We start from the raw sequence: 26,866 nt of genomic DNA, 5'->3' as shown, positions 1-26,866 counted from the left end.
TCTAGGGCTGCTCTATGTTCTGTATGCCCAAGGTCCTCCCAGGTTCTGAATCCCCAAAAGCCTTCAGGATCTGGGGAAGCAGGAAGAGGGCATGCTGGATATACGAATGTGAGCAAACTGTTTCCAAGGCAGCTTTCCTCTTTCCCTTCTCTGTGGAGCACTTGCCTACAAGCATACCCACACCACACCTGACTCTTGATCTTCCTCTGCAACATCACTCTTCACCTAAAGATGGTCTCAAAGAGTCTCCAAATGGACAAAGATCAAGATTTGGAAAGAAGTTCATCGGATAAGCACATGCACCTCCCAGATGAACCTTTCTGCCTGGGTGGTCACCAGTGCTGCTGGACCAGACTGAGGGCAAGCAGAGTAGGTCCACTAGTCTTGACAGGTCCTCTGTCCACCTGCCTATCTCAAAGCAGAATTCTGAGATAACGATTCCTGATAAAGGTTAGTTTAGCATGTTCATAAACATTCTGAAAGTGGGAAATGCACAATCACCACCAAAGCAATTTATGCCAGTGCTGGACCATTGTAAAGCTTTTTTCCCTAAAATCTGAACTAAATCTTCTTTGTTCCTATTGCATTATTTCTGTCCTCTCTGAAGACAGACTTTGCACATCTCTAATTTTTCCCCTACCATAATCAATCCTCTCTTTTTTTTGTTTGTTTTTTGTTTGTTTTTTGACAAAAAAGTTTTTTCAGACCTCTAATGAATCATGTCATTTCCCCTATGACTGTATCTACGCAGCCTTCACTATTTTCTGGTGATGTACTAAACAGGATAACCCAGTCCTCTAGCCGTGCATAGTCACAGACTGACCATTTCCTAGGGTCTTCTACTGTGAATTTAAAAGCCGTCACTAACTCTCTCCCTGTTCCTGCTGCCAATTTCTACTGCTACACAAACTGCCACAGTAGGGTGTAAGAAACATGCAATGCAAGCACCTGCACCGCTCACCTGTTTTTAAGATGTGCCGCCAGGTCACATCGCTGCATGACTTCCTGACACACGGAGGAGAAGGGGCACAAAACAAATAGCTTGTCTAACAGTTTATGAACAAGGATGCTGGATTTTTTGCAGAGTTTAAAATGGAGTCTTTTTCGATCCAGCGGGCAGAAATCCTTCTCCTGCAGAAAGTTCCTTAGGCACTTGTAGCAGAAAGTGTGTCCACAGGGAGTGTCCAAGGGCTGCAACAAGGGCTGAAGGCAAATGTGACAGACCAAGTCATCGTCCACTTCGTTTTGGTAGTTGTAGAGATGGTTCTCCCTTGTCCAGTGTTGCTGGCCACACTCAAAGCACAGAGGGTTCAAGGAGGCATTCTGCTCCACTGCTGCCATGTCGTCACCTGTAGTCCCCATTTTACAGCTAGGAAGGCTGAAGGATCTTCCTCCTCTTCCTCCTCATAGGATGGGGTTGCTCATGTAAAGCTCACAGGGAAGCAACTTCTTCCAGCGTTACTTATGCTCTTCAATCAAACGTCATTTTCTGCAACAAACAAACAAAAAAATTATTCATTTTGCATGAAATATGAAAATTCTTTCCAAAACATTTGACTCTGGGTTTATTATAACACAACAGCTAGATAGTTTAGGGGAATATTCCTCTTTAAGTTTATCATAGAAGAGAGCAGCCAAAAAATCTACAAGTATGATTCCTTTTACAACACATACATTTTATGTCTCTGTAACAGTTGCTGCACTGCACAGTTTTCACCTGCAAGATGACCAGTTTGTGACAGCAAGGACACCGCATTATGCAATGTCACACTAGAAGCATACAATTAGCATCTGGCACAAAAAGACCCTATTGTGGAATAATGGTTATATGACCAAGTAATTAAATTTATTCCTTAATATGAGATTATTATTTTAATCTGGTTCTACTCTCTTTTTAGGATTTTGACCATACAGAATATTACATTACTAGTAAAGTTCTAAGTAAGAGTGCATTAAAAATAACAGCAAACGGCTTACCCTGTTCCTTCCATTAGTAATATTGCATATATGTCACCACTTAATTTCAGGTTCTCTCTGTGAGTTGCTAAACAGTAAGGACATATTCTATCCAATATGCCCCATCTGATTTAGTAGAGAGGTCAGTAATAAAAATATGGAATAAACTAATCATATGAAGCGATTAATTTCAAACAACTTAATCCTGTTTTTCTTTTTATCTAACAAAGTTACAGTAGACTCATTGTGACAATAAAGGACTGTAGGTCTGTCACTGTGGGACTTATTTCCTAAACTTTTTATGCTATTAAATTTCACCCCTCTTAAAATAGCTGCCTGGTCGGGAAATTGTGCAGCCATCAGTCTGCAATTTCCAACACTAAATCCTTATCCCTCCCAACTTTATTTACCCTTCTTTCCCTTAGGGAATCATATTGCTTGACACTCAAAACAGGATGATTTAGAACATAAAACAAATTTTCTCACAGACTTAAGAGACCTTCATATTTGTTAGTCTTGGTAAATGTTCCCAGTGGTGGTGGGGGAATCAAATTTGAGCAATGCTTACTTTGTGACTAAATTCTTAATTGCAATTCAGCATGCAACACTCATGACAGAAGCTTACTGTGTTCTAGCAGAGTAGCAGCAAGCATACGGAGAAATGAAAACTTGTAGTCGAGGTACCAGCCCATCACCTTTATTTTTAGCTGCTGAAATGTGGTACTAAATATATATATTCTGAAATTCATATGGAACACATGCTTTCACTATGTCTTACTGTTTAAAGAGATTCCCTGTTTTGGTTTTTGTCCCTTAACCTCACACAGCCAAGCACAAGACTTAGAGCACATTTTACAAGGATTATTATATCCTTTGACGCAAAAAGGATTAAATAGTAATTTGTAATCCGGGCTTCTATTCTGCCATGGAAATTGATGCTCATCGTTGCCCTGTCTCGTAGTAGATAATGTGCACCTTCTGGAAAGGATTTCACGAGAGAAGAGCACAGCAGTTCTTTCTTGCTGGAGATCAAGAATGCAAAATGAGACCCCAAAAGAGATTAGTCAAAAAACAGTCTTAAACATATTATGTAAGAGTTCAAAGATTGGAGAGCAGATAAGGAGAGCAGCACACGGGGTCCTCGTGCTCAAACCACAGCTCTGCATTTGTGCCGCTGGATTAATGCAAAAGGGATGAGACCCATCTAATGGTTGTTCTTTATGTAATGCAAAATAAACCAGATAAATGCTCTAGAAAAACACTGCATTGATTTGCAACTTTACCAAATTATTTTGCTGCTCAGGGCTCCAGGAAAGGAACACATGGCACGTGCCATATTGTACTTGGGGTTACCTGCAACACCAACAGGCAGGGAAGGGGAAAGGGACACGCAGACAGGCAGCAAAGGCCATTTTATGAGTGCGTTGTCCAAACAATAGACCCACTTCTACCATTTACTACAACCAGGACTCTTCCTCCTTCTCCAAGTAACCTAGGTCCCAAGAGAGGACCAAGTCTGACATCAGCAAGGCTACAGAAAAATCCAAGGACTGTTCTGTGTACTGCTATTATGGAGCTCCAGTTATGGACCCCTGACAGTGAACACCCTGAATTCACCTTCTTGAAGGCTTCTAGCACTTCTACCCTTTGAAGTCTACGTAACTCACACAGCAGTCTGTGACAGAACCCACGGCAATGTCATACAGTAAATATACTCATGAGATACTTTGACCTGTGTGACTTGCTATGGTTAAAGATACTTGCGACCCCTTCTTTGGAAGGTTGTAATTAAATCCCTTCGTGTGTTAAAAACTCTTTTTAGCAGCTTACTATAAATTCTGAACAAAAGGTAAAATCAGAAAAGTTATTGAGCAATTGGGCATTCATCATCATGTTAAAAATTACCATGACAAGCCTTCTCTCCTAGGAAATGCATATCCAGAGACAGGCTCTGTGTACTGAAATCACAAGAGCTTGTCCTCAGTGAAACACAGGCAGTCACTCTACAGCCCACCGCCGCAGGAGGTGAGCAGACACACTTGTTCCTACGACTGACCCACCTCAGTATCTGCCAGCAGAGTTGTGGAAGAAACAGATAGTGCTTACAACATGAAGATTCAAACGAAAAAAAAAATCCCACTGCCACCACCCAAAAAACCAAAATAAATAAATAAATAAATAAGATATCCCCCCCAATAAATAGTAAAAAATAGTAATAATTTTTTAAAAAATCAAGATTTCTATACTTTCACATTGCTGTCTGCTTTCTTTACCGTTGTGCTGTAGTTGGGGCAAGCCCATTCCATGACTGAGGAATCACTCATCAGGACTTGTGTTGTTCGTATACTGTGGTGCCTAATTATCAGTTTAAAGACTTTTTACTATTTGCTCCCAGTGCAAAATATGAACTTATTTTCAAAGTCCACAAACACAATATTTGTAGTCAGAGCAACAGTTGGGATGGCAGGCAAGGTCTAAATTTCACTGATGTAAAGCACTATACCCCTGAAATCCACAGTATCAGAGCACTGCCATTTATAATACTCTACTTCAAGCCTCTTTCTGAATCCCTTATACTATTTGCTATATCTGCTATCACAGCAGATCACCAGCTTCACAGGATGATAACAGCTCAGGAAAGCTGCAAGCAGGAAAAATAGCCAGAACTATAAAAAATATCAAGTGGGTAAAAGAGCCAGCCAGGCCTGTTATTCAAGTCATATAATTCCCTAGAAAATAATTCTCCCAGGACTTCATTAAACCAGTCAAACAGTGCAGGTGGTGCCCTGCTTTCAGTTTTAAATCACAATCCATTTGGGAACCAGGCAAGACTGGACATCTGACTGTGCAAATTTTTATTTTAGTTTTTTAAGTGGTGTGTGCACAAGAGCGATTTTTAGACTGCAAAAGACAGCCTTATCCTTAGGCCTCCTCTAGTTCTGACTTATTGATTCAACTAACATTCTCTGGAAAAGCCTGACACATTTTTACAAAAGCATAAGATGTCAGGTTTTATACCTACATCAGATTTCACAACGTTTATTCCTTCTGTCTGAATAGGCATTACTAAAAAAACCCCAAGCAAACCACAAGCAAACTGGAATTGTAGCAATAACTTAAACTTTTTACTATGGTTGTTTCTACATAAGTCACAAATAATTAACACTAGTTCTAGTTTGAAGTTAATGGAAATATGTATTTTGCAATTAATACTCTCAGAGATTTAAGCGATCTATTTCTAAATTATCTCATTAAAATCCTAAAGATTTAGAGCCCATTAACTGACTGTTCAAAATTTTACAAAATGCCCTGAGTATTCTCCAGAAGCAAACAACTATGCAAACCGTCTTACTAACTAACCTCTTTAAAAATTAAGTTTATTATACTACAATTTCTTATTTTGTTTACAACCCCCTATGCAATTTTCTCAACCAAAAGCAAAGGTCAAAAGTGCACCCTTAGATGAATGACACCACTGTTCCTTTGCTGGACTCTGGTGTCCCAAAATGGCTGGGATGCAAACCTCAGTTCTGCGCCTAACAACTTTCTACACCAGAATGGACATATTCACACTGAGATCTGTCCCCCAATGAATCAGTGGTTAATTTCTACTGTGTAGTTTAAACCAACTGTAGTGCAAAACCACCCACCTCTAGTTCCACTTGACTGAAGGCCACCAGGTACTGGTTGCAGTTGCATCTTCTCAACCCAGAAGGCTAAAAATTTTGCTGCCTCCTGGTAGCACAGAAATGCCTCAGTATATATCCCTTCCTTACCCCTCTGCAGTGTGGAAAGGGAGGGTATGGAAAAAAGTCGGACAGCTATGGTGAAGGCTTCATGTGCCCCTGACTCAGGCAGTCCTTTCCTGGTCAGCCAGATTTGACCTTGCAAGGCAACACATAACACAAATCGATCAGTAACACTGAACAACAGTGCAGTCATCAACCCGGACTTCAGGTTTAATTTTAAAATGTCACAAGATTTCCAAAGTCTGTTCTCCATGGTCAATGGCACCTGAGTACCTAAGCTAGCTAGGAAGGATCCCATGACATCCAAACTCCCCCGCGTTATTCAAATGCCAGGGCTGTGAACAGGATCTCTGAGCAGTCAGGACTGGATCAACACAAGCCCCAGGAAAGGGAAACCAGACAGTGGTTAAATGCATTGCTTAAAACCACATCATAACATTAATTAAACATTAGTTCTTAGTTCCCAGTCCAGTATTCTTCACAGGAATTACAGTATCAGGTTGATGATTCCTAACTGTTCTCAGAGCAGACCCTAGCTTGAATGGAAGAATAAAAAATAGAAGAAACTAATAAAAAAACATAATGAGAACAAATAGCTAGCAAACAGCACTAGAAGGGAAAAGTGTTATTCCCCATCTTCCAATAAACGTGACCCAGCTCATTAGATACAATCTCTGCTTTAATATTAAAGCCATACAGCAAACAAGTGAAGCAGTACTCGCAACATGTACTGACTTTACAATAGCCATGTTAATTATACTGATATCTGAGGGCTGCACTGCCTTCAGACACCAAACCCCAATTCGATTCTAGTCCAAGTTTATGAGACAGCAAGTCTGTTAAGACTCTTCATCTTTTGAAAATGCAAACAAATGAAAGTGTTGTCAAAAAATGGTGCCTGTCAGCTCAAAGTCAGGGGAAAAAAAAACAAACCTACCAGATATGGACAGGTCACAGCAATTAGCCTGGGGCAGTTTTCTGCTAAAGCTGCAACCACACTGTCACCGCATGCCCATTACCCAACACACCCATTTTTGGTGCCATGTTTTTAGGTGTTCAGCAGTGTGACTGGAAGTTTTATATTCAAAATAAATAATATTGTGCCCGAATGGTGACTTTGTTCCACTGAACCAAACCCAGGCAATGCTGGGTTTGCAGTAAAACCATCTCTCTACAGATGATTTTTTTGCCTCCATGATAGCCCTTTTTGGTTCCATCAAAGGAATGCCTCTCACAGACAAGACGTCAGCCCTACACCAGGTGATGACACCATTATCACTACAAGGGACGTGGGTCACAGGAGACAGATTTTCCTTCCCCACCTCAGGGTTGAGGGGTTTTACATGCAATTCCTTAAAAAAACATGCACGTGCACTTCCCTTGCTGAGTATTATCACAGTACGACATTTTTCAAGGATGCAAAATGAAACCTTGCTTAAATCTGAAGAATAAGTGTTTTTGGGAAAATTACCAGGAGTGTAAGTTGCGTTTGATATTTGTGGAGTGCTGTGTTTCCGTGGCAACTAGGGGGCTACGGGCTTTAATTCCCATTGCAACATTAAGGGTCCCCGCTGTACATCAGGGTGTGAGACGCTGCTGCCACACGGGCAGACTGGCAAAAGAAATATCTGCGCTGCCCCCTCTGCCCCACAGCTGCCTACAGAAGTTTAGAGAATCCGAGTAACCATCACGCCAGGAAATGAATTGAGGTACAGAACAGGGACACCAAGGGGAAGCACAAGGCTGGCCATCCTTAGAAGAGATGACAGATGATGCCCACCTCCCAAAACCACTACCTCAAACCAAGGGATGCTCGACATCCTCAACAAGAGGAAAGAGAGGGACATGGTGCCCAAAGATGAAAGAAGTGGCCAGAAGGTTTTGCTCAAACATGCAAAGATCATCCTGCAGCCATCTTCCGCGGCACAAATGGAATGGCTTCTATTTTGGGACCAGGAGATTAAAATAGCTTTACGTTAGTCAAATTGGTCTCGAATGTGATAGGGAAGATGAGCACTGTTACTGTGCAGAGGTTCCTGCAACGAACTATCCATTCTTTATAGCAAATACAGAGTTACATCCAATAAATCACCTCAGAATAGAAGAAAAGGAGGTAAGAGTATGAATCTTTAACGAAGATACATCTACACATCTACAGATTAAATTCTGCATATTCCAACTGAACAAGATTAGTGCTGAGAAAGGAGGAATTAGGACACTCAAGCCAAGCCAGATGAGAGCCACCCAGGTTTGGATGGTCGGTCAGCTCTCCTGGTCTGCAGGAAGCACAAACTCCGCCGGAGAAGAATGAACTTGAACTTGCATCCTCTCCTCTACATGAACAACAGCCACTGCTGCCCACCCTAAGCGAAGTATTGCTCACAAGTACTTCCCTTCTCTGCCATCCCACTTTGCAAGAGAGGTGGGAGCTGCCTTCACTATTTGTGAGGAAATCCACTTTCTGTTAAGTACATTGAATTTTCTGCTCAGTGGAAAGAAAAGTGCCTCTTTCTGGGGGGTTAACCCTGCTTGGTGTCAGAAGCCACCACACCACAGGAACCCCAAAGCATGGGACAAGCACCTGGCGACTCAGGATGCACCAGGTCTCTTAATAACAGAGCAGGTTTGCACCTTTTAAGCCTAAGCATATAAAAAGATCTGCAAGAAACCTCCTTCAAGTTTCTAAATCTGCTTCCAGTTTTCTGCAGCAGTGAAAAAATTAAAAATAAGCAAAATGAAATGAAAATGAAAATAATATACTCTTACCTGCCAGGAGATCCAAAGACAAATTTCCTTCCTAGTGCAAAAATAAGGAAAGGAGAATTTAATTACACCTGCTGTAACAGGTGGGCTTTTATATCCAGTGGAAGCAAAGAGAGTACCCCAAGAGTCAAAAATCCATGACAAGGAGACAATCAGTGAAGCTTTCTTCTCACTGATGGAGCAGAGGAGAAAGGCAAGAAAGAGTAAAACATTTGCTTATCTGCTATGGATATTTTCTGCCGTGCAATCTGTCCACCAGCCCTTGCCATATGTGCCACTCTTTCTGTTCAGAGATATGAAGGCAGCGGAAAGCTGTCCATCAAGATGCTAAACCTTCTGGAAAGCCCTCCCCTGTGCACTTTGCCCTGAAAAGGGGACTTTCGTGGATGAACAGAAAACACTTAACTAGATTAAATGTAGCTTGCTCCTGGATATGCACAGAGAGAATTTGATTTGATTAATTCAGATTTTAAGGAGCAGCAGAGATTCAAAGAAACTAAAGGAATCTGAGAGCTGTGTTCCCTTTTTCTGCTCTTCTGTATAACCAGCTCCCAGCCCTACGGGTGTGCACGGAGGAAATTCAGGGAGACAGCACTGGGATTAATCACAAAATAGCTTTGATGACAGAGAGAAGCTGGGGGTGGAGGGGTGTAAAGGATAAAAGACCTTTCTGAATAGTTAAATTGCAGGACTTAACTATTTTCAAGAAGAAATGCCAGCCCATCTCTTCCTTCAGGCATATGCCACCTTGTGTAACTTGTTACAGCTGGTTTCCCCCATCAACCACAACTTGAGTGGTGGTGGAAAGCTATTTTCAAAGGTAAACTACGCTGTTACTAAGCAGTTTTTTTGCTTGGTCACATCATGAAAAAAACAAAGCTACCTCCTACTAAGCTAACAAAAACCCCACAAACTCTCAAAAGAAGCGTTTCTAAGATCTGTGCAAGACAGAGTCAAGAAGACACAGTTTACAGACAGCTCAGATAAAGGATAAGCCCCACGCTGTCCTTGTCCTGCAGGAAAGGAGGCAGAGTCTTCTGCAGGAGTGAGTGCCCATGGGCTGCAATGAAAACACAACAACTCGTGGCCAGAGGAAGAAACTTGAAAGTACAGGAGAGCAGTGCAGAGGATGGTCTAGACTTGGTCTGAAGCTTGCAGCTTCAGGTTCCAGCGTCAACCTGCCAAACTCCAGCAGCTAAGGAGCATCACTTGAAGAGCTAAGGCAATCCCCTAAACTGCTTATTTTCTCCCTAATGAAAGGAAACAATTATCACTGCATTAGGACTCTCTCTCAAAAAAAAAAAAAAAAAAAAAAAGAAAATAAGAGCCTTCTTTAAGCCCACAGTCAAACTCAGACTACCTCCACGCAGGTCAAATAAGCCAGGAGACATAACTTGCCCACGAGCAGGGATACTGCAGGCAGTGATCGCTTCACGTTCACAACCACCCCTGCTGGTCCGCAGCACAGCACAACCAGGGATCAGGGAAAGCTGGGCTGGCTCTGGCCATCCCTTGGCAAGCAGGTGGCTCATCCCAAAAGCACTGCCACCCCTGAGCAGTCCCTATTTGTGCCTGGGATTGACATTATGATGCCATGAACTAGCTGTCAGTTGAATTAACTCCAGGATAAAGGCAAGTTCTTTGATTTTTAATGCATTAGGGCAATGGCTGTGCCTCTCCCTATTAAATCTGTTGAAAAAATTTCCCTCTGCTGCTGTACATAACTTAATTTCCACCTAATTTCCAGGGAGAACTTTCTTTCTGATATGTGTATAAAGCTAGCCCACCCAGCGTTGGGCACACAGAAAAGGCAAAGCATGACTTGTCCTCATGCTCTTTTGTATTTGTACAAAATGCCCCCACATTATTTTGTAGGACACTTCTCAGAAAATAAAACCTTTGAATTGAGACTTTCTGCTTACATTCCCTGTCATACCTCAACAGATGTATTCTGTACAGATATTGAAAACGTATGGCTCCACACATACTCAGAATTTACATAATAAGAACATGTTAGATCTAGAAGTTGTAGTCTTAAAATTTACAAATATTATCTTAAATAAAAACCATTTAAATACTTTGTATGTAAACAGATATTTACATACACACTAGACTAGTGCTTGATCTGGGGCCCCCAGGATTCAGAGAGGGAAGTGGATGTTGAGTTGACTATGTAAAATCAAGTCTGGTTATACATATTTGACAGGGACAAACAATATGAAGCAAAGACAGCTTTTGTTTTTAGTCCCACTATAGGAATCATACATTCTCCACTTCAGCCCTTTTAATCACACAGCCACCAAGAAACAGTGGAAACAATATTTGTTGAATGAAAAAAAAACCAAATATTTTTCCTAAAATACTTCTCTATCCCTTAAGCAAGTTTGCCAGCTGTTTATTTCAAATACTTTCTCTGTAAGTTTGTCTGACTGCATGTTAAATACACACAGACACACATATATATATAAAAATAGAATTTCGCCACCTATTACATAGGGAGGCTTTTACAGTGCAGCTATTTATCTGCCTGAGGTGCAAAGTTTGGCTGCTACAGCGTGTCCTTTGAATCCTGTTACTGCTCTCAGAAAGAAACTACTTCAGTGGGAATACTGTTGGAAAACAGTCCTTCAAGATTCAAGTGAAAATGTTGGCAAAGATGCACAGCAGCACACACACAGCAGGCCAAGAGGTCCTGGTATGTATTCTCACATGAGTGACAGGGGCTAAATATTAAGCAGCAATCTCCTAACTCCCCCTTCCAGAATGAATAATGTGGAGGAGGGAGAGCTGAACTGCTGTTACAGCATTTCTGGCCACTTTCCTTGATGGTCTTGTTCTCTTTGTTATAAGAAAAAAATAACATTCCTAAACGAAGGCAGGCAAATGAAAACCATGACTTTCTAAGTGAGTAGTACAAATTAAAATAAAATCAAAGGAAAAAAAAAATGACACCAAGGACAAGTAAGTGGCAGCACCTACGTAAAACATCAAACTGGTAGCTATATGCAGAAATTATATATAAAAGATAATATATTTCAAGAGTAATAAGTCAAGAAATAAACTAGAATAAAATTGTTCAATAAAAGAGAGTTAAGTCCTCACAGAAGGCTACAAGGAAACAAGGGCAAAGCTCAGAAGTTTGCAAGGGTGGGAGGGATCAGGGCTCCCAACTGCTATGCTCCTCTAGTGAACAAAAATGGAGTTGTTAAAAAAAAAAAAAAAAAAAGGCCTAGAATTATGAAAGAGAAATGCCTTTCAGTTCTTAGATACTTAATCATAAATTTGCAAAACACATACAAGACATTTACTCACGTCACTAGGCAATTCTGATTCACCACATTTTGGGAAGAGAGTGGGAAAGGAGCGATGCGCTAAAGAGCCCAACCAGGTAGGCCGTTCAGATTCCTAACTTTAGGCACCACTCTTCTGGATCTGTGGTCAAAATGGTTGCAGCAACAGAGGCCAGCAGAGGCATGCTAACTTGGGAAGGAGCCAGCCTTTTCCTCCTCCTCCTCCCTGTCCAATCTCTTTTCAACATGCTGCAATTTTGCATTTGAGATTCTGTGGGGGATGATACACTTTTCACTTCCTCATTTATTCTATGCATTCAACCCCTAAGAGCTAGCTTTTAAAATAACAGACTTGCTTTGAAGGATAGTACTTCATTAGCAGTGATTTTGGAAAGAGGTCTTTAAGAGGCAGACGACTCACCCTCTGGAGTACCCATCTTCTTTGCACTCCTTAACCTCAATACCAATTTTCCCAAACAAAGCACTTCTCAACAAGTTAGGTTAGGTTCATAAACATAAAAAATTAGATTTCTCTTTTATTTCTGCACTTCTTCTTTTATTCCCAATCCATGCTAAACACTTTCACATGTTTTATGCCAGATACTTAGATGAAACATTTTTCAAACTTTATAATTTTTTTTTTTTTTTAATTGCCATATTGTCTGAGAGCCAGAAACCATCACAGACAACAATTCTGCTGCGCTGGGAGCTGTGCAAATGAACCCAAAGTATTATGGTTTCTCCAAGATAAGGACTCACATTCCCACGGGATATTTTTCTTTTTCACAAAAAAAGGGTGCAGTGCTGAGCAAAAAGACTACGAGATGCCAGAAATGCCGCACAAACACCAGTGCTGCTGTAGACACCTGCCTACCCCTTTGTACAGAAGCAGTAGCAGCTGTGTTGGAAAGGCCAGGTTAGCTCCATGCAATGCAGTATTTGGAAATAGCATACTTCCAAGCTTCTATGCTCCTATCAGCAACAGGGATTCAAGAAAATACTCAGAAGTTCACCTGCAAACTCACTGTTTGTAAAATCCAGATCCTGTAAGAAGCAGCTCAAACTTAATATCAAGTTTAGAGCAATCTAGTGGCTCACAGGAACAAGGCTTAGTGGGTTTAAAGACAATGCCACAAGTCATCTTCATTTGGCAAAGTCGCTAAAAAGCTAAGGAATACCCAGAAAAGAAGTGTATACTTAATACTGAGAAGGGTCCCTTCTGTATTAACCCCACAAAAAACAGTCTGCTCTACAGTTACCAGTTTTCAGCTAGACACAGACACTTGTGTCAGAAAACCAACTTTTTATGCTTCTATAAAGAACTGTTTAATACTGCAATAAAAAAAAAGCATTAGTTTTCACTGATTTTGAGAGTTAAAAAGATAATAATTTCAATTTAATGAACCAAGAGGGGGACAGACAGGGTAATTAAAAGCCTTTATCCTGTACTTCATGTGCAATCTGAAAACCAGAAGCGCAGACAAGAACATGATGAGAGTCTCATTCAAAGGAGATACCTTACTTTAAAAGCAACAACTCAACTACAAGCAACACAGTCTCTTAATATCAGTCATATGGGATGAGAACATAGAAACAAAAAATATCCCAGGCAACTAGTCTGCCTCCCTGTGTTGAGTGACTATAAATAAAAGACACAGGGAGGACGGAGTCATGAAAAGGCCCTAACAGCTGAAGAATTTTAAGATGGAAAAGGTAAAACCTTTCATGGAACTGAGAAGTTAAACTAGAAGGCTTCTGCAATAATACGGCATACTTTGGCTAAAGGGAGTAATTTGCATAATTTCCCTTTGTAAACTTCAAGACTAGAAATATAGGAAATCAGATTTACTGCTTGTCCACATGGACCAGTTTAACTGAACATTAGGTTTCAATAAAGTTAAATTCTGAACTGATGCTTATTTTGCTATTAGAGTATATTGTATTGCTTTAGCGAATCCTTACTACTAAATGGAGCATGAATCAGAAAGGGTTCATAAAGAGTCTTGGGGTTTTGTTCCACTGAGTACATGAAAATAAATCACCGTACCTTTCCCATATCCATTGAGGGTGTTTTTTTTCTGGATGCTGGATTTGGAGAACAGCACATCTGCTGAGGCAATGGTTGGACGGAGACCCGAGTTTTCCACTGCCCTCCAGACTCCCTTCAGACTTGCAAATGCAACCGAGGACATACTCTAGCTGAGAGATTTCCAGTAGCAAAAAACTGGGAGCCAGAACATGCAATGAACTAGCTATAAAACCACATCCCAAATAACTACTGTAAACATTAATATACAGTATGCTTAAGGTAAGAAAATACACCAACAGAACCACTGAACCTCACCAACAATTTCTAATCTTCAACTAAAAAGCCTCCTAACAGCCAGACCTGATGCCTCACTTGCTCTCCCAATTTTCTTTCTCTCTCCTTTCCCCTCCTCAAATCCTGGAAAAACAGCAAAATGCGAAATATTCTTTGGGTTAAACATTTCCAGCTGAAAATATTAAGTGCAGTTATTTCAAAATACCTACACACCAACAAGTCCTGAAAGCAAACAGATTTAATTAAAAAAGAAGGAACAAAAGTCTGAATGATCTTCAGTTTCTCATTCTGTTTTTCAGGAGTATATCATCCCCTTTTGATTTTAAAAAAATCTTCAATTTTTATTACTTAAATTTTGCATGTGCTGCACAGCACCCAGCAAAACGAGCAACGTTTTTTTGCAAGGTGGTTATGATGGCTACCTGGAAGTTTACCAAGGTTTCAGGTTGCCCGTTGGAAAACCTTATGGATAACTGTACAAACAATACTCCACATGTATCCTAGGAGACCAAAGAGCTTTCACATTTAAGAGCTTATTTCCCAGCCACCCTCTCAATACACATCTCATGCAATTATAAATAATACAAATAGCTGTGAGAAAGGAGGACACTGGTTTAATTTCAGCCAGAACATATGCTGACCTCTGCTTGTATCTGCATAAATGTTGCATTTTATTTCACTCCTTCTTTCTCACCTTCTGACTACAAGGACACTATGTAAGTTCTCTCATGTAATTCATGAAATGTGTTTTTAAACTCGAATTTTTACAACCACGCAAAGATATAATTTTTTTAATCTTTAAAAATTCACACATGTACATGCAAATCACCATAAAGAGCCTTTGTGTTCAGACAAGTGAAATCTAGATTCCTGACCACAACATTTTGAAAAGCATCCGCCTGCTAAAATCAACATATAATTTAGGAAAAACCCTCCAAAAGAGAAACTAAAAAAAAAAACCAAAACCACAAACACAAAATAAAAAAAAATTAAAAAAATAATAAAAAAAAAACCACCAAAACAAAACAACCTGAAAAGCACAAACCAGCTAATTTAAGAGAGACTCACTTTACACTTCATGTTTGAATAGCTTATGCAATTGAAACAAGCTGAATCAAAAGCAATCCCTTTGTTTCCTGTTTGTAGTTCTCATCACAGGATCTAACCTGCAGTTAAGCATCCAGCACCCAGACTCTCAAGAGAAGCAGCCTTAAAATGCCGAGAGCAGAGCCCCGGAAACACCCTGGTACAATTCCTTGGCAGCCGGCACCCATGTTCTGTTACAAAACCTGCAACATAAAGCATGACAGGTCCTTCCCTTCCTCACCTTTTTGGTCTATATTTCTTATCCTTCCATCCCAGTGGAGGTGAGAAGGCAGCACAGCATACGTGCCCAACATAAAGGAAAAGAACACATTGTTGGCCTCCTGGAGGAGGGGATATCACATCACATCACAACAGAGAACTTCAAGGAAAAAGGTTGTTGGCATGTCGGTGTACACAAATTAATCCACCAGTGGGTAATTAAAACAGAACCAGTTCCTCTCATAATCACCAAGCAGCTCTTGGGGTTTGATTTACTTAAAGCAGTAAATTAATGACCTAACCTTACACGAATATGAGTGAAGTCCTAATAGCTGTGGCTCAGGAAACACTAGCCAGAGCAGCAGCCAGAGTAAAGGATCTGCAAGTACTCTCTTACACTGTGTCCTTTTCAAATCCTAAACCTAATATTAAAATTAACTGCAGGCTAAAATGTCGCCCATAATTCCTCATGAATGCATAATGAAACGTTGCTACTACATCTAGCACATCACAGTTTTGTAAGCACACCCGGCGAGTGTGCGTGGGCATCACACACAGGAATACTTACAGTAACTCCAGGCATATTGTGGCTTTACAATGCATACAGAAGGTTTCAAGTCTCTGTCGTGCTCTCCATGTGCTGTATGCTATAAATATTACGTAAAGGAACACAATGTTTGCAAGAAAAACAACAAATTGGATTATATAACATTCTTTTTCTTTCTTCCACTCTTCTAGTTAAGAAAATCCTGTTTTTTTTGAAAAAAGAAAATGAAAGTGAAATCTTGAAACTCTTCTCAAAACTGCACATACTTTCTGAAAAAATGTCAATTTCTGTGTAGTTTTATAATTCAGTATCTCAATACTGCAGGCATATTCAGTGCAGAAAACATGTTTTACATCCTGAAATTGCTCTACTTTTGTCAATTAAAAAAGGAGGAGAAAAAAGAGTACGGTTTTTCTTTCAAATTAACTAAGCTCACGGCTTTTCGAGTACTACATACACTGCATATCTGCAGACTCACAAACTACTATCTTTCACAGCAGCATTTATAAAGTCCAGTATACTGGACTTCAATAACACCACTTGCTAATTGGATACTTTAATATTATTTTCCCCTTATACTTGACATAATACAAACAACATACAGGAGAGTCTACAGCCACCTAAATGTGATAACCACCATGTCCCTCATGAGACCATCCTCTTTCTTCACTTAGTTCCATGAAGTGGCTGAAAAAAACCCCATCCAGATTTACAAACACCACAGTAAATCAGCAGTAGACAAGTATGCTCCAGTGGCAAGGTTTTCAGTTTGAGGTCTCAGTGGATGCTTCAGAAAATGTCATGGTGGTCTTTATACCACTCTCCACTTGAGAAAGTATGACTAGAAAGTAAATTACCCATATGAAAAAGTACCAAAACTGTTTTTCTTGACTTTCTTGGCTTGGCATGGTCATAAACAAACAGGATAATGAAGAGGACTGATGTCCTTCTTTCTGGTTCATAGGAGAGCTGCATGGCCTAGATGAGACATGAGAGACATCACCCCCGGTGAGACCACTAGAACAGTTAAATAAATTGTCCAGTCAGAACTTAGGCCAATTCTGCTCCTTCCCATTAGATAAAACCTGTGATGGTATCTCAAAAACAGAGCACTTGGAAATTTTTCAGCTCTATTAGACACATTTTCAACAGCACTAAAATGACAGTGTCAATGATATTTATGCTAGGTTAGGGGGCATTTTCTTTGAGCTTTTACATTCACCTGCAATAAACCATTTCAGATAGAGAACCAACATAAACCTATCTTGGCTACAGCATTCCTCTGTCAGCACACCAATACTACACCTACATGAGCTTCCTTTAGCATGCATGTGTCATTAATCAAAATGAAGTCATGCCTAGAAATGGCATTCGCTAAGATACCAAAATTTTTAACATGAGGATCTTAGCTGCCTGAACAGCATGTGAAATGTCACACAGCAAAGGAAGGGGGTGTAACCCTTACTCTGGCACATGAAAACTGTTCCCCAGACCAGCCCTGCTGTTAAACAGCTCCCTCTGAAATCCCAAACACCAGCACTGTTTCTACTGCTATGAAAGCAGAGGAGGACAGCCAAGACCTGAGCACTCGGCCAACAGGCTGAACCAGAACTCACTGTGTGAGCCCCGAAAATGCCGTCAGGAGTCATATCTTCAAAAGATCTGAGCAGCTAAAGGAAGAATGTTCTCCTCCTGAGTGATCAACCTCTTCCCTTCAACAACACTGGGTTTAATGCACAGATTCTACAGTTTTAGTAGCACTTTGCAATAGGAAATGTAACATTTTAAGATTTCATTTCAAGTAAACATGCTCCCTGATTGCAATAAGCAGTTGAATAATGATTTATTATGGGAAAGAAAACCTACCACTAAACCCCATATCATACTAACCTCAAAAAACCCCCAAACACCAAACCCAAAAATCTATTTCTGAAGGAAGAGGTAAACAACTTTTACCCTCATTAAAAAGTTGAGAAATGTGCACACCACCACTAAAATATAATTAATACACAGCCTCCAGAAGAGTCCAAAGGAGCAATTTAATTAACCACCCACTGCTTTCATAAATGACAAGAACGCACAAAGGTAATGGCACCTTATAATGGAAAATGTCCTGTTTATTTAGCTGAGCAATTGTGCTGTTCTATGTTGTGCATAAATATGAGGAAACATATTTTGAACTCATGACATTTTAACTTTGTAAGGTGTGACAGAACAACATACTGGCCATGATACAGCCACTGTATACTCTACTTATTTAATGCCTTTACCCAAGAACCTCAAAGTCACTGACAATCATAAAGGTTTTAACCATTATGAACTCCTCTTTTTCCATGCCCTCTTCAGAAATGCGGAAGAGTTGGGAGGAAAAACCCCCAAAATTTTACTAGTATGCCACTTAAAACAAACTATTGCCTCACGTATGGACTTTGTATCTGTAGTTCTCCCACTTTCATAAAAACGGATCCTCTGAAAGCCCTATGAAATATTTCTGTTGACTGTCTTCTAAACTCATTTTGCAATTTCTCACTCTTTTTCTTCACATGAGAAAAGCTTCTTTTCAGCTGCTACATCCTTTATCAAGGCTGAAGAGAAGCAGCTCTTACCAAAGTAGGAAAACAACGTAACAAAATATGTGAAAGGCTCTTTCTTGTTTTTTTTTTTTTTTTTTTTTTTTTTTTTTTTTTTTTTTTTTTTTTTTTTTTTTTTTTTTTTTTTTTTTTTCCCATTGGACTTGTCAGGGATAAAGCTGAAGGGAATTAATATTCCTTCTTGCATTCACAAAACTCAAAATGCCTTTGTGTTGCAACATTACAACCATCAAAGTCTATTTAACTGCACATGAAACAAAGCAACATCTGAATTTATGAGTTGTTCATCTCCCTATCTAACAGACACACCAGAAGCATCCCAAAAAGATGTGAAGAGGCTGGAGAGGGTCCAGAGAGGGGGAAGATGATCAAAGAAGTGAAAAGTTTGCCGTATGAGGAGAGGCTGAGAGAACTGGGTTTGCTGAGCCTTGATAAAAGAAGGCTTAAGGGAGACCTTATCACCATATTCCAGTATTTAAACAGTGGCTACAAAGATGGTGGAGAATCCTATTTCACATGGAGACACATAGAAAAGACAAGGGGTACAAGTCACCTTTTGGAGATTCCGACTGGGCACAAGAGGCACAATCAGCCACTGGAATAATCTCCCCATGGAAGCGGTGGATTCCCCAGTGCTAGACGCTTTAAAGATTCATCTGGACAGGGTGCTGGACCATCTTGTCTAGCTGTACTTTTGCCAAGAAAGGTTGGACCAGATGATCCTTGAGGTCCGTCCCAACCTGGTGTTCTACGATTCTATGATTTATACTTGCTTTGGGGCATACATAATTTAAAATAACACACTGAAGAGATTCTTCAAGCATTAAAGTTTCTACTACAAAGCTGATTGCCAGACTACAAGGCTTTCCTTACAGGATTCAACAACATACCATAAAATGATCCTCAGCAGTGCAACACCACAGCAGTAGGGCATACAAGGATGCATCTGGCTACCTTGTGCATTGGCCTCAGGATCTCTCATCCCACCTGTCCCCCCTATTAGCAGCTGGGGAATGACATTATTAACTTTACATAACGCTGGCTCCCTGCCCACCTACTACAAGAAAAGCATTCCTTAACAGCAATTGTATGATCAAGTGCTGATCCCAATAGCATCACTATACAATGTACCTTGCTGAAATGATTAGTTTGTGTGCACACATTAAATACACGTTTCTGCAATTCTGCATCCAACAGTGAAATCTCTACCTAGTGGTATTAACTAGTCATGTTTACTGCTCTTGAGGGATCCCCAACATTAGGTGTTTATGATATTTATTCAGTCTGTAGCAAACCATTACCAGACATACCCAGCTGTATTAGTTGCCTGTCAGCGATGCCACCAGTTATGTAAACATCTTTATAAAATGATGAAACCTCCCATTACTTTTGTGCACCATGCACTGTGGTTTACTTACCAATTAGACAAGGAAAAAAGAGCTCTTGAATAAATATCATAAACCTGCCGCTAATTTTTTTTTTTGTAAACTTCTTGGGTTTTCTCAGGTCTTTACAGCTTTCATGTGTTAGCATGTGCATTCACATCAGAAACCAGCAGGTCCCAAGTACCACCTGTGCCCCACATCCCAGCTACAACACCTTTGGGTTCCTTGTTAATACTCCCTTCAGTGACCTTCCTCAAAGGACTCTTAGGCACCTTACTGCAGGATTGAACATGGAGCTGTTTTCCTACAGTTAATCATTACAACTGCTGTGTGTTTCCAGGATGCACTTACCCTGTGAAAATGGCTTACATTTTCTGCTTCTAAATGTTATAGAAAATATATTGCTTAAATTGTAATATATCATTCGTCTGCAGCTTCCCAAACAAACTGACTTGTTTTTATCATTTATTATTGCAATAAACTTTATCAGAAATTCTTATCTTCTTCCATGACCCAAATATATTTTGAAAGAAAATCAGGCTGCACAACTCTCAGCAAGAACTCCATTTACCCATCATATTCCTCCCTAACAACTGCACTCAAAGTTTCTCAAGTGGTCTTACCTGCACTAAGAGTCAATCCACAGTACACAGATTTCATGTGCTAAGTTAACTAGGTAAGAAACACTACAAAAGAGATTGACCACAGCTAGAAAAAAATTCTTGTTACAAGTGTGCTCCACTGGGGAAAGCTCTCAAAGACAAAATAGTGTTTTGTAATTCACCAAAAGTCACCTGGGATGCAGGGCAGAGGGAAAGAAACAGGAGCACTAGCACAGGAGAGCTCTGAATTTTTTACAAAATGTCAGAACTTACTGTTGAAGTAAGCAGAAATATCAGAACTTGAAGATTACTTTCCTCAAAAACCTCCCTATTTGAATTCCTGTACTGCTTGTTTCTTTTTGAGTGGGTTTAATGCTGCCTATTTCCCCCCCTACTGCTAGGAAGATTATTTTTCCCTTTATAACAGCATTCTCCCAAGTTCTCTGCTACACAAGTTTGAAGAGTCAGAGCCAAGGATGTTTGCAGCTTATGACACTCTCTCTCTCCCCTGGCAGCCTGGAGGGACACGAAGTAGCTGGCCGTCCTCCCTCCTGCCTCTCGGTGATCCCTCAGCCCACTTCTACAGAGATGCAGGATAGGTGTGAGGAGATAAGTTATTAACTGATCAAAATACATACAGAAAAACAATTAATTTTAAGTATTACATGGGGGATATAAGTAGTTTATTAATTGCATCTTCCAGATTAATTTCTAATTCCACTAGGTCATGGCACAGTGAAGTAATTTAAATCAAGGGATTTAACAGCACTTTGAATTAGTTTAATAATGCTAAAGCTTACTGTTTATATTCAAGTATTTATCTCACAATAACTACCTTTTCTCACTATTTAGTAAAATTAGTTCAAAAATCAAATGTATTTCATTACCATTCCTGGTAGAGAACTTTATTTAAATTTTACAAGAATAATGAAAATAGACAATACCGTTTCATGTTTAAATACAACTTAAACCTTTAAACTTAAAAACACTCAATTAAATAATACTGCTTGTTGCTACAAAATTATATTCTTTCAGTGCAGCAATATTGCTCTTTTCTGTTCCTGCCCTCCCTGTCACCAAAGGCTTATGTTTGACTTCTCCCATTGAACAGCCCTTCCATTTGCTTCCACCACACAACATAATTTTGGAAGTGGCAGAGTCTTGCCTTGAGCTTGAATTACTGTCGCCAAAAATCTCATCCTTACAAAATTGACTTTGCATTCTCAAAATTAGAGAGATTAGAAAATAAGGTATTGCCCAAAGTGGTTTTCAGGTTTCTCTGCATATAAACAGTTTGACTACTTTAACAAAGACAGGTCAGCCTCTGCACAGGACCCACTTTCATACAACCCACACAGATTCTTCAACCCAGCAGCTCAAACAACATTTGTCATCTTTTAGCAAGTACCTGCTACTGATTGCTTGCATTTCCACGGGCTTTTCCATGGCTTCCAGTTGTATGAGCCATCTCCAGGGTAGCTTTCACTAGCACTATCGCATTTCACATTTCAAGAGACCAGGAGGACAAGGATGCTCAGCTTCCAGGGCTCAGCTGAAGTAACTTGTAGCTCACAAATCCAGTCCTTCTTATGCCGTGTCCCTACATCTCTACCAGCACGACAACTAGAGCATTACTTTTAAAATGTCTTATGTATGTATATTATCTGCTTTGAATGAAATAAAAAACCTGGAAAATTTATTCAAAGAAAAATATGCAGTCTATCTGCCATAAAACTGTACTGGCAAACAACCTTAAAATTCCTTAATGACACTAAAAGTCCTTCAACTCAATTTTATGAATTGAGAGGAATCCACTCTACTGCTACATTTCCTAAGTAATTTCTCACAGAAGGATTACATTAAAAGTCGAGGGAGAATTTAGTTCTTTCCATGCCAAGGCCTGCACTCCCTTTGTGACTTTTATAAGCTCAAGAATTGCTAAATTCATGTAAACCTCTTAAATAAATAAATAAATAAATAAAGCACCGAGAAATTTTCTCTTCTGGAATTACTTTGCTGTGTAACTAGAATGGTACTTCTCCACTGCAATATTATGTTGTGGTACTAACTCAAAAGTTCACACCGTTTTCATTTCTTTACTACCAGTAGCAATCTAGGAAATGCTGCCATCAATAGTAAATCTACGTGAAGTCACACTCCTCTGGTGCATTTTGTGCATAGCAATCAGTTCATAACACAATCCTGTGTTGTTTAAAACTCAGTTTATTCTTCAATTACTCTGCTAGCCCGACTCTAATTTATTATATTTTCTGGTACATTTGATTTTGGATATTATGACATCCTGGCTCACACCATGAGAGAGGAAACATAAAATGGTGAGGCTGTCTAGGGACGGCTGAGAGTAAGATAGCAACAGCCTGGAAAATTAACAATATCACTGTCTCTGTGCTTAGCTAGACCTCTCCTGCATTAGCGCTAAAAAAAATTTGGCAGTATTTCTCCAGTGTAGACCTGACATCCAGGAATAGCCTCAGAGGCACTATAAAAGCCCAGCTAGTGTGGCAGGCAGTTGGGGTGGTTGGGAGGGTGGATCGCAGCCTCTGAGCCCGCCGAGGCAGCTCAGCTGCAAAGAAAGGAAACACTGGCCCTGCTGCTGCTTGGAGCCCACCAAAGAAACCAACGTGGTTATAAATTACACCGATACTATATACATTGTTTTTTTGGCTGTTATTTTTTAGCCCCGCATTTTTTCAGTCCTAGCTACCATTTCTTTCTCCCGGCACCCAAGGTGACATGAGAGCCAGTAGCCAGAAGCCTTCTCAGGGCATCTTTCTTGAGAATCCCAGCAGAAGGGAGGGCTTTGCCTCCCCCTCCAGCTTGGTGACCGACGCATTAACCTTCAGGGCATGCTGCCAGCCCCACCTGCTTACTCAGGCTTTTGACAACCAGGGAAGCTCTCACCGCACTGATTTGTCCTTCGAAGATGCATCCTCTTTTGCTTACTTCTCACTCCTCCCTATGACATTTGGTGTTAGAACTGAATTCAGAGGATGAAGGGGCAGTCCTGAGGAGGAAACATCACACTCCTGTATTCACATCTGACCTTTTTCCTTACAACAGATTCTGACAATTTCAAACACGAAAAATTCTCATGTGCCTGCACAACTTGCTCTGTCCCAAGAAATCCCACATTGGGTTCTGGAAAAAAAATGTATCTGCCCCTTCTTTTTTCTGTTTTTTTAGCAAGTCTAAAGACAGCTTACCAAAAAAACACCCAAGAGTGAATGTTTTGCTGGGAAACCCAGGCAGGTAGGCTCATGAGAGGTTGCCAGCATTAAAAAGAATTTGCAGTGGGTGAAACCTGGCTGGACCCAAATCCTCACTCATTATTTTGTCCTCCAGAAAAAACCCAAACAGATTAATTTTCCCCTAAAGGATAATAAAGATTTCCCCTATCTCTAAGCTGTCTTATAGTTCAGGCAGTATTGCCAGCTCCTTCCAAACCTCATAAGCAATAAGGATTTTACTAACAATGAAGTTGCTACAACTGTTGCATTAAAAAGACACTGCAAAAATTACATGTAGCAATGTTAAAACATGATGACTCAGGCTGCAAGCTAATTTACAAAATTAGGAAATGCTACGTTTTAGCTTACCCACTGCCTTCCAGTTTTCCCCAAGTCTTTTGACCTTATGTTTTAACACAGTTGCTGGTTTCTGTTCAGCAGCTTTTTTCTCCCCCAGCAGCCCGATCCCATGCAAAGGAAGGACACAAAAGGGAGTACATGAGGGATGCGTAAGCACATTTCCACTGTCAGGTTGCTTGATCTCACACTTAGGAAACCCCAGTGAAAGACAGTTACTGGTGCATGAGAAATAAGGAGGAGTTTCAGCTTATGAAGACTGATGGAGTCAAAGTGAAGCAGATCGAGACATATTCAGGTGGGATGAAGAACTGGGACAGAGGGGCTCACCCCTCCTTTTAAGTGCTATCCCGTGCCCTGCTGCACTGAAATACCACCACAGTGAGACACGACAGCTTCTCTCATTTTGATGTGTGGGTGCTAGGAAACTACTGAACAAATTCTTTAAAACTACATGACAACTTTGGCTCCAACCATTTTCTCTTCTCAATCCCACATACTCATAAGCATTGTGCCTATGCTTATGCTGCAAATCAGTGCACACACTCCAGAGTCTCCCTGCACCTGCTCTCATTACCCTCCGTTTGAAATGAATCCTGAATTGAGACTGGAGACTCGATTTCACCTCCCAGCGGGCAGAAAGTAATCATCAATAATTGATGTCAGTTGGTTTCACTTGGGGCACTGCCTCAGGCATGCAACTGAGAGTTACGGTATGCAGCAAGAAAAGGAGGATTTGTATACAAAATGATTTGATAATCTGAAAAAATCCCTTAGTAAACAAAGGAAGTTTATAGATAATCGTATTAAAGATTAGAGTTGTTTTAAAACAATGCAGAATGTATTTGAGAACATCTGGGAAGAAAGATGGTAGCATTAAAAGCAAAATCTTTGGGGAAAATATTCCCCCCTCCCCCCCCCCAAACAGAAAACAGTAATCAATTAACTATTAAATCCTAATCCTTGTCAATTCATGTAAAACCAAAGCACTTTTTCTAGTAAAGACTGTTATCAATATATTAAAATTAAATTTTTAAATATGTTTTCATACAATTTTAATATCTGATTAAATGACAGGTTATTCCACATCTTTAATTGCATCCATTTTATTTCAAATTAGAGAAGCAGGCCTATTTTATGTCAAAAATTTGAGTAAGTTTATTATTAAATAAAGACAGAACAGCCTGTGGACTATGCTTTTGCTATCATATGTTTCAATGTCTCTGGATGATGTCTTTTTATATATTTTACTTATCAGCTGGAAAATCAAGAAAGTAACTGTTTATCTTATAGAAGTTACTACTTTTCCATCACACATTTACTGTGTTCCAAACTTTTGGCATGGCGATTCAGATAAAAATCCCCTCAATGAAACCCATAAACTGTTCATGATTTTTCTATAATGAGTGTTGATAATTCATAATATCTGTACAGATCTTTCATTTAAACAACACATTACTGAAGCTCCTCACTGCTGTAACTGCTTCCAGCACTAGAGGAATAAAGTTACTTCACAATTAAAAAGGTAAAAACTACAGAACTGAACAATAATTAAATTGGTAAAAAAATACGGGATCAGATTTCTATGTCTTTTACTACTGTACTTCTGCTTCATTCTTCCATAAAAAAGCTTAGATGTTAGAAATAAATTTGGAAGTAGTTCTAAGTTAAGGTCTGAAAAGAAATAAAAGAGAGAATTGTTGAAAGAAAATAGTAAGTACAGGGGTGTTTTTTCCCCTTTCTATGCCATTTTATTTCTTTATATAGAGAAATTAATTTTATATATACACAAATATTTGTAAAGTAAGTTCAATGATGAGCAGAATGTTAACCAGACCCATACAAGCAGCCCTAGCAAAGAAAGGTCACAAGGGATCCTTTACTATAACCCTATCATCATAGATGTGGTGAATTGAGTGACTTCCCTGGAAGCAGGAGCCGGCAAAAGGACTCTCATGCCCACAAAGGACCCCATGGAGTCACCACTGCAGCCAAGCTATAGGGATGGCTAAGTAAGACTCAGCATGCGATACATCATCTGAAAAATAGAACATACAGGATAGTAACTGCTCCTAACACACGTGGGTGCATTCAAGTGAAGTCCCTTCTCTCCTGCATTTCAACTTAACTTGCTTAGCAGGTTTTCAGGTATACATGGCCTCACCTATAGTGACACCTTAAAACAAAACATCTTTATCGTCAAAAGCAGTATTGCAGCTAAAACAGAACACTTTCCTCTTTGACACTGTGAGTCAAAAAGAAATAAACCTCAGCACAAAGTTAATATTACTGTGTGAATTAAGTTGCCTTCACTAAACTTGAGACTTACTTAAAAGACAGCTGTTGTGAAATCCATATGGTTCTGATCATATGTAGGAGGTAACATGTAAAGCTGCACCCAAAAGTTCTTGATTAGGTATCTTGCACTTCATAGTGGCACAGCACTTAGTTATGAACATTTCCTGGCTTCGCAGTTTTTCAAACTTTTCAAAAGATAACTTAGGAAAGCATTACATTTCTACAGCATTTCTCTAGTCAATGGCACATATCCTTTACTGCAGAAGAAAGGATCGCTAACAGTTTCATTTCACACTCCAGTAACCCAAAATTCTGCGTTACCACTCACTTTAGTGTTAATTTTCCCATAGATTCTCTTTTTCTGCTTACATGGCAAGACAACTCAGGTCAAGTGCTCAGACAAGATGTGCTGCTGATTCTCCTTTTCACCACCACTGAATCACCTTCACTTT

At 39.8% G+C, this 26,866-nt stretch overlaps 1 protein-coding gene across 4 annotated transcripts in view; it reads right to left on the bottom strand.

Annotated features, from left to right (window-relative positions):
- The window catches only part of LNX2 (ligand of numb-protein X 2), a 50,057-nt gene extending 23,191 nt beyond the window's left edge, over positions 1–26,866 (bottom strand). The window contains exons 1-2 of one of the 4 annotated variants that reach the window (XM_027903045.1): positions 26,784–26,866; positions 962–1,489 (exon numbers count right to left, since the gene is read on the bottom strand). In XM_027903045.1, coding sequence (XP_027758846.1) covers positions 962–1,362 — 401 coding nt within the window. In that variant the 5' untranslated portion in view covers positions 1,363–1,489; positions 26,784–26,866. Of the gene's footprint in view, positions 1–961; positions 1,490–8,471; positions 8,822–15,954; positions 16,004–26,742; positions 26,763–26,783 lie in introns of those variants that run through there. The other 3 variants (XM_027903044.1, XM_027903046.1, XM_027903043.1) reach the window with 3 other exon arrangements.

This window comes from Empidonax traillii, unplaced genomic scaffold (genome assembly GCF_003031625.1).
Source record: "Empidonax traillii isolate 1590-97213 ecotype Southwest subspecies unplaced genomic scaffold, ASM303162v1 scaffold926:size687835, whole genome shotgun sequence".
NCBI classification, from domain to species: Eukaryota; Metazoa; Chordata; class Aves; order Passeriformes; family Tyrannidae; genus Empidonax; species Empidonax traillii.
Note: the sequence above shows the minus strand (reverse complement) of the source record. Positions and strands in the feature narration are given on the sequence as shown.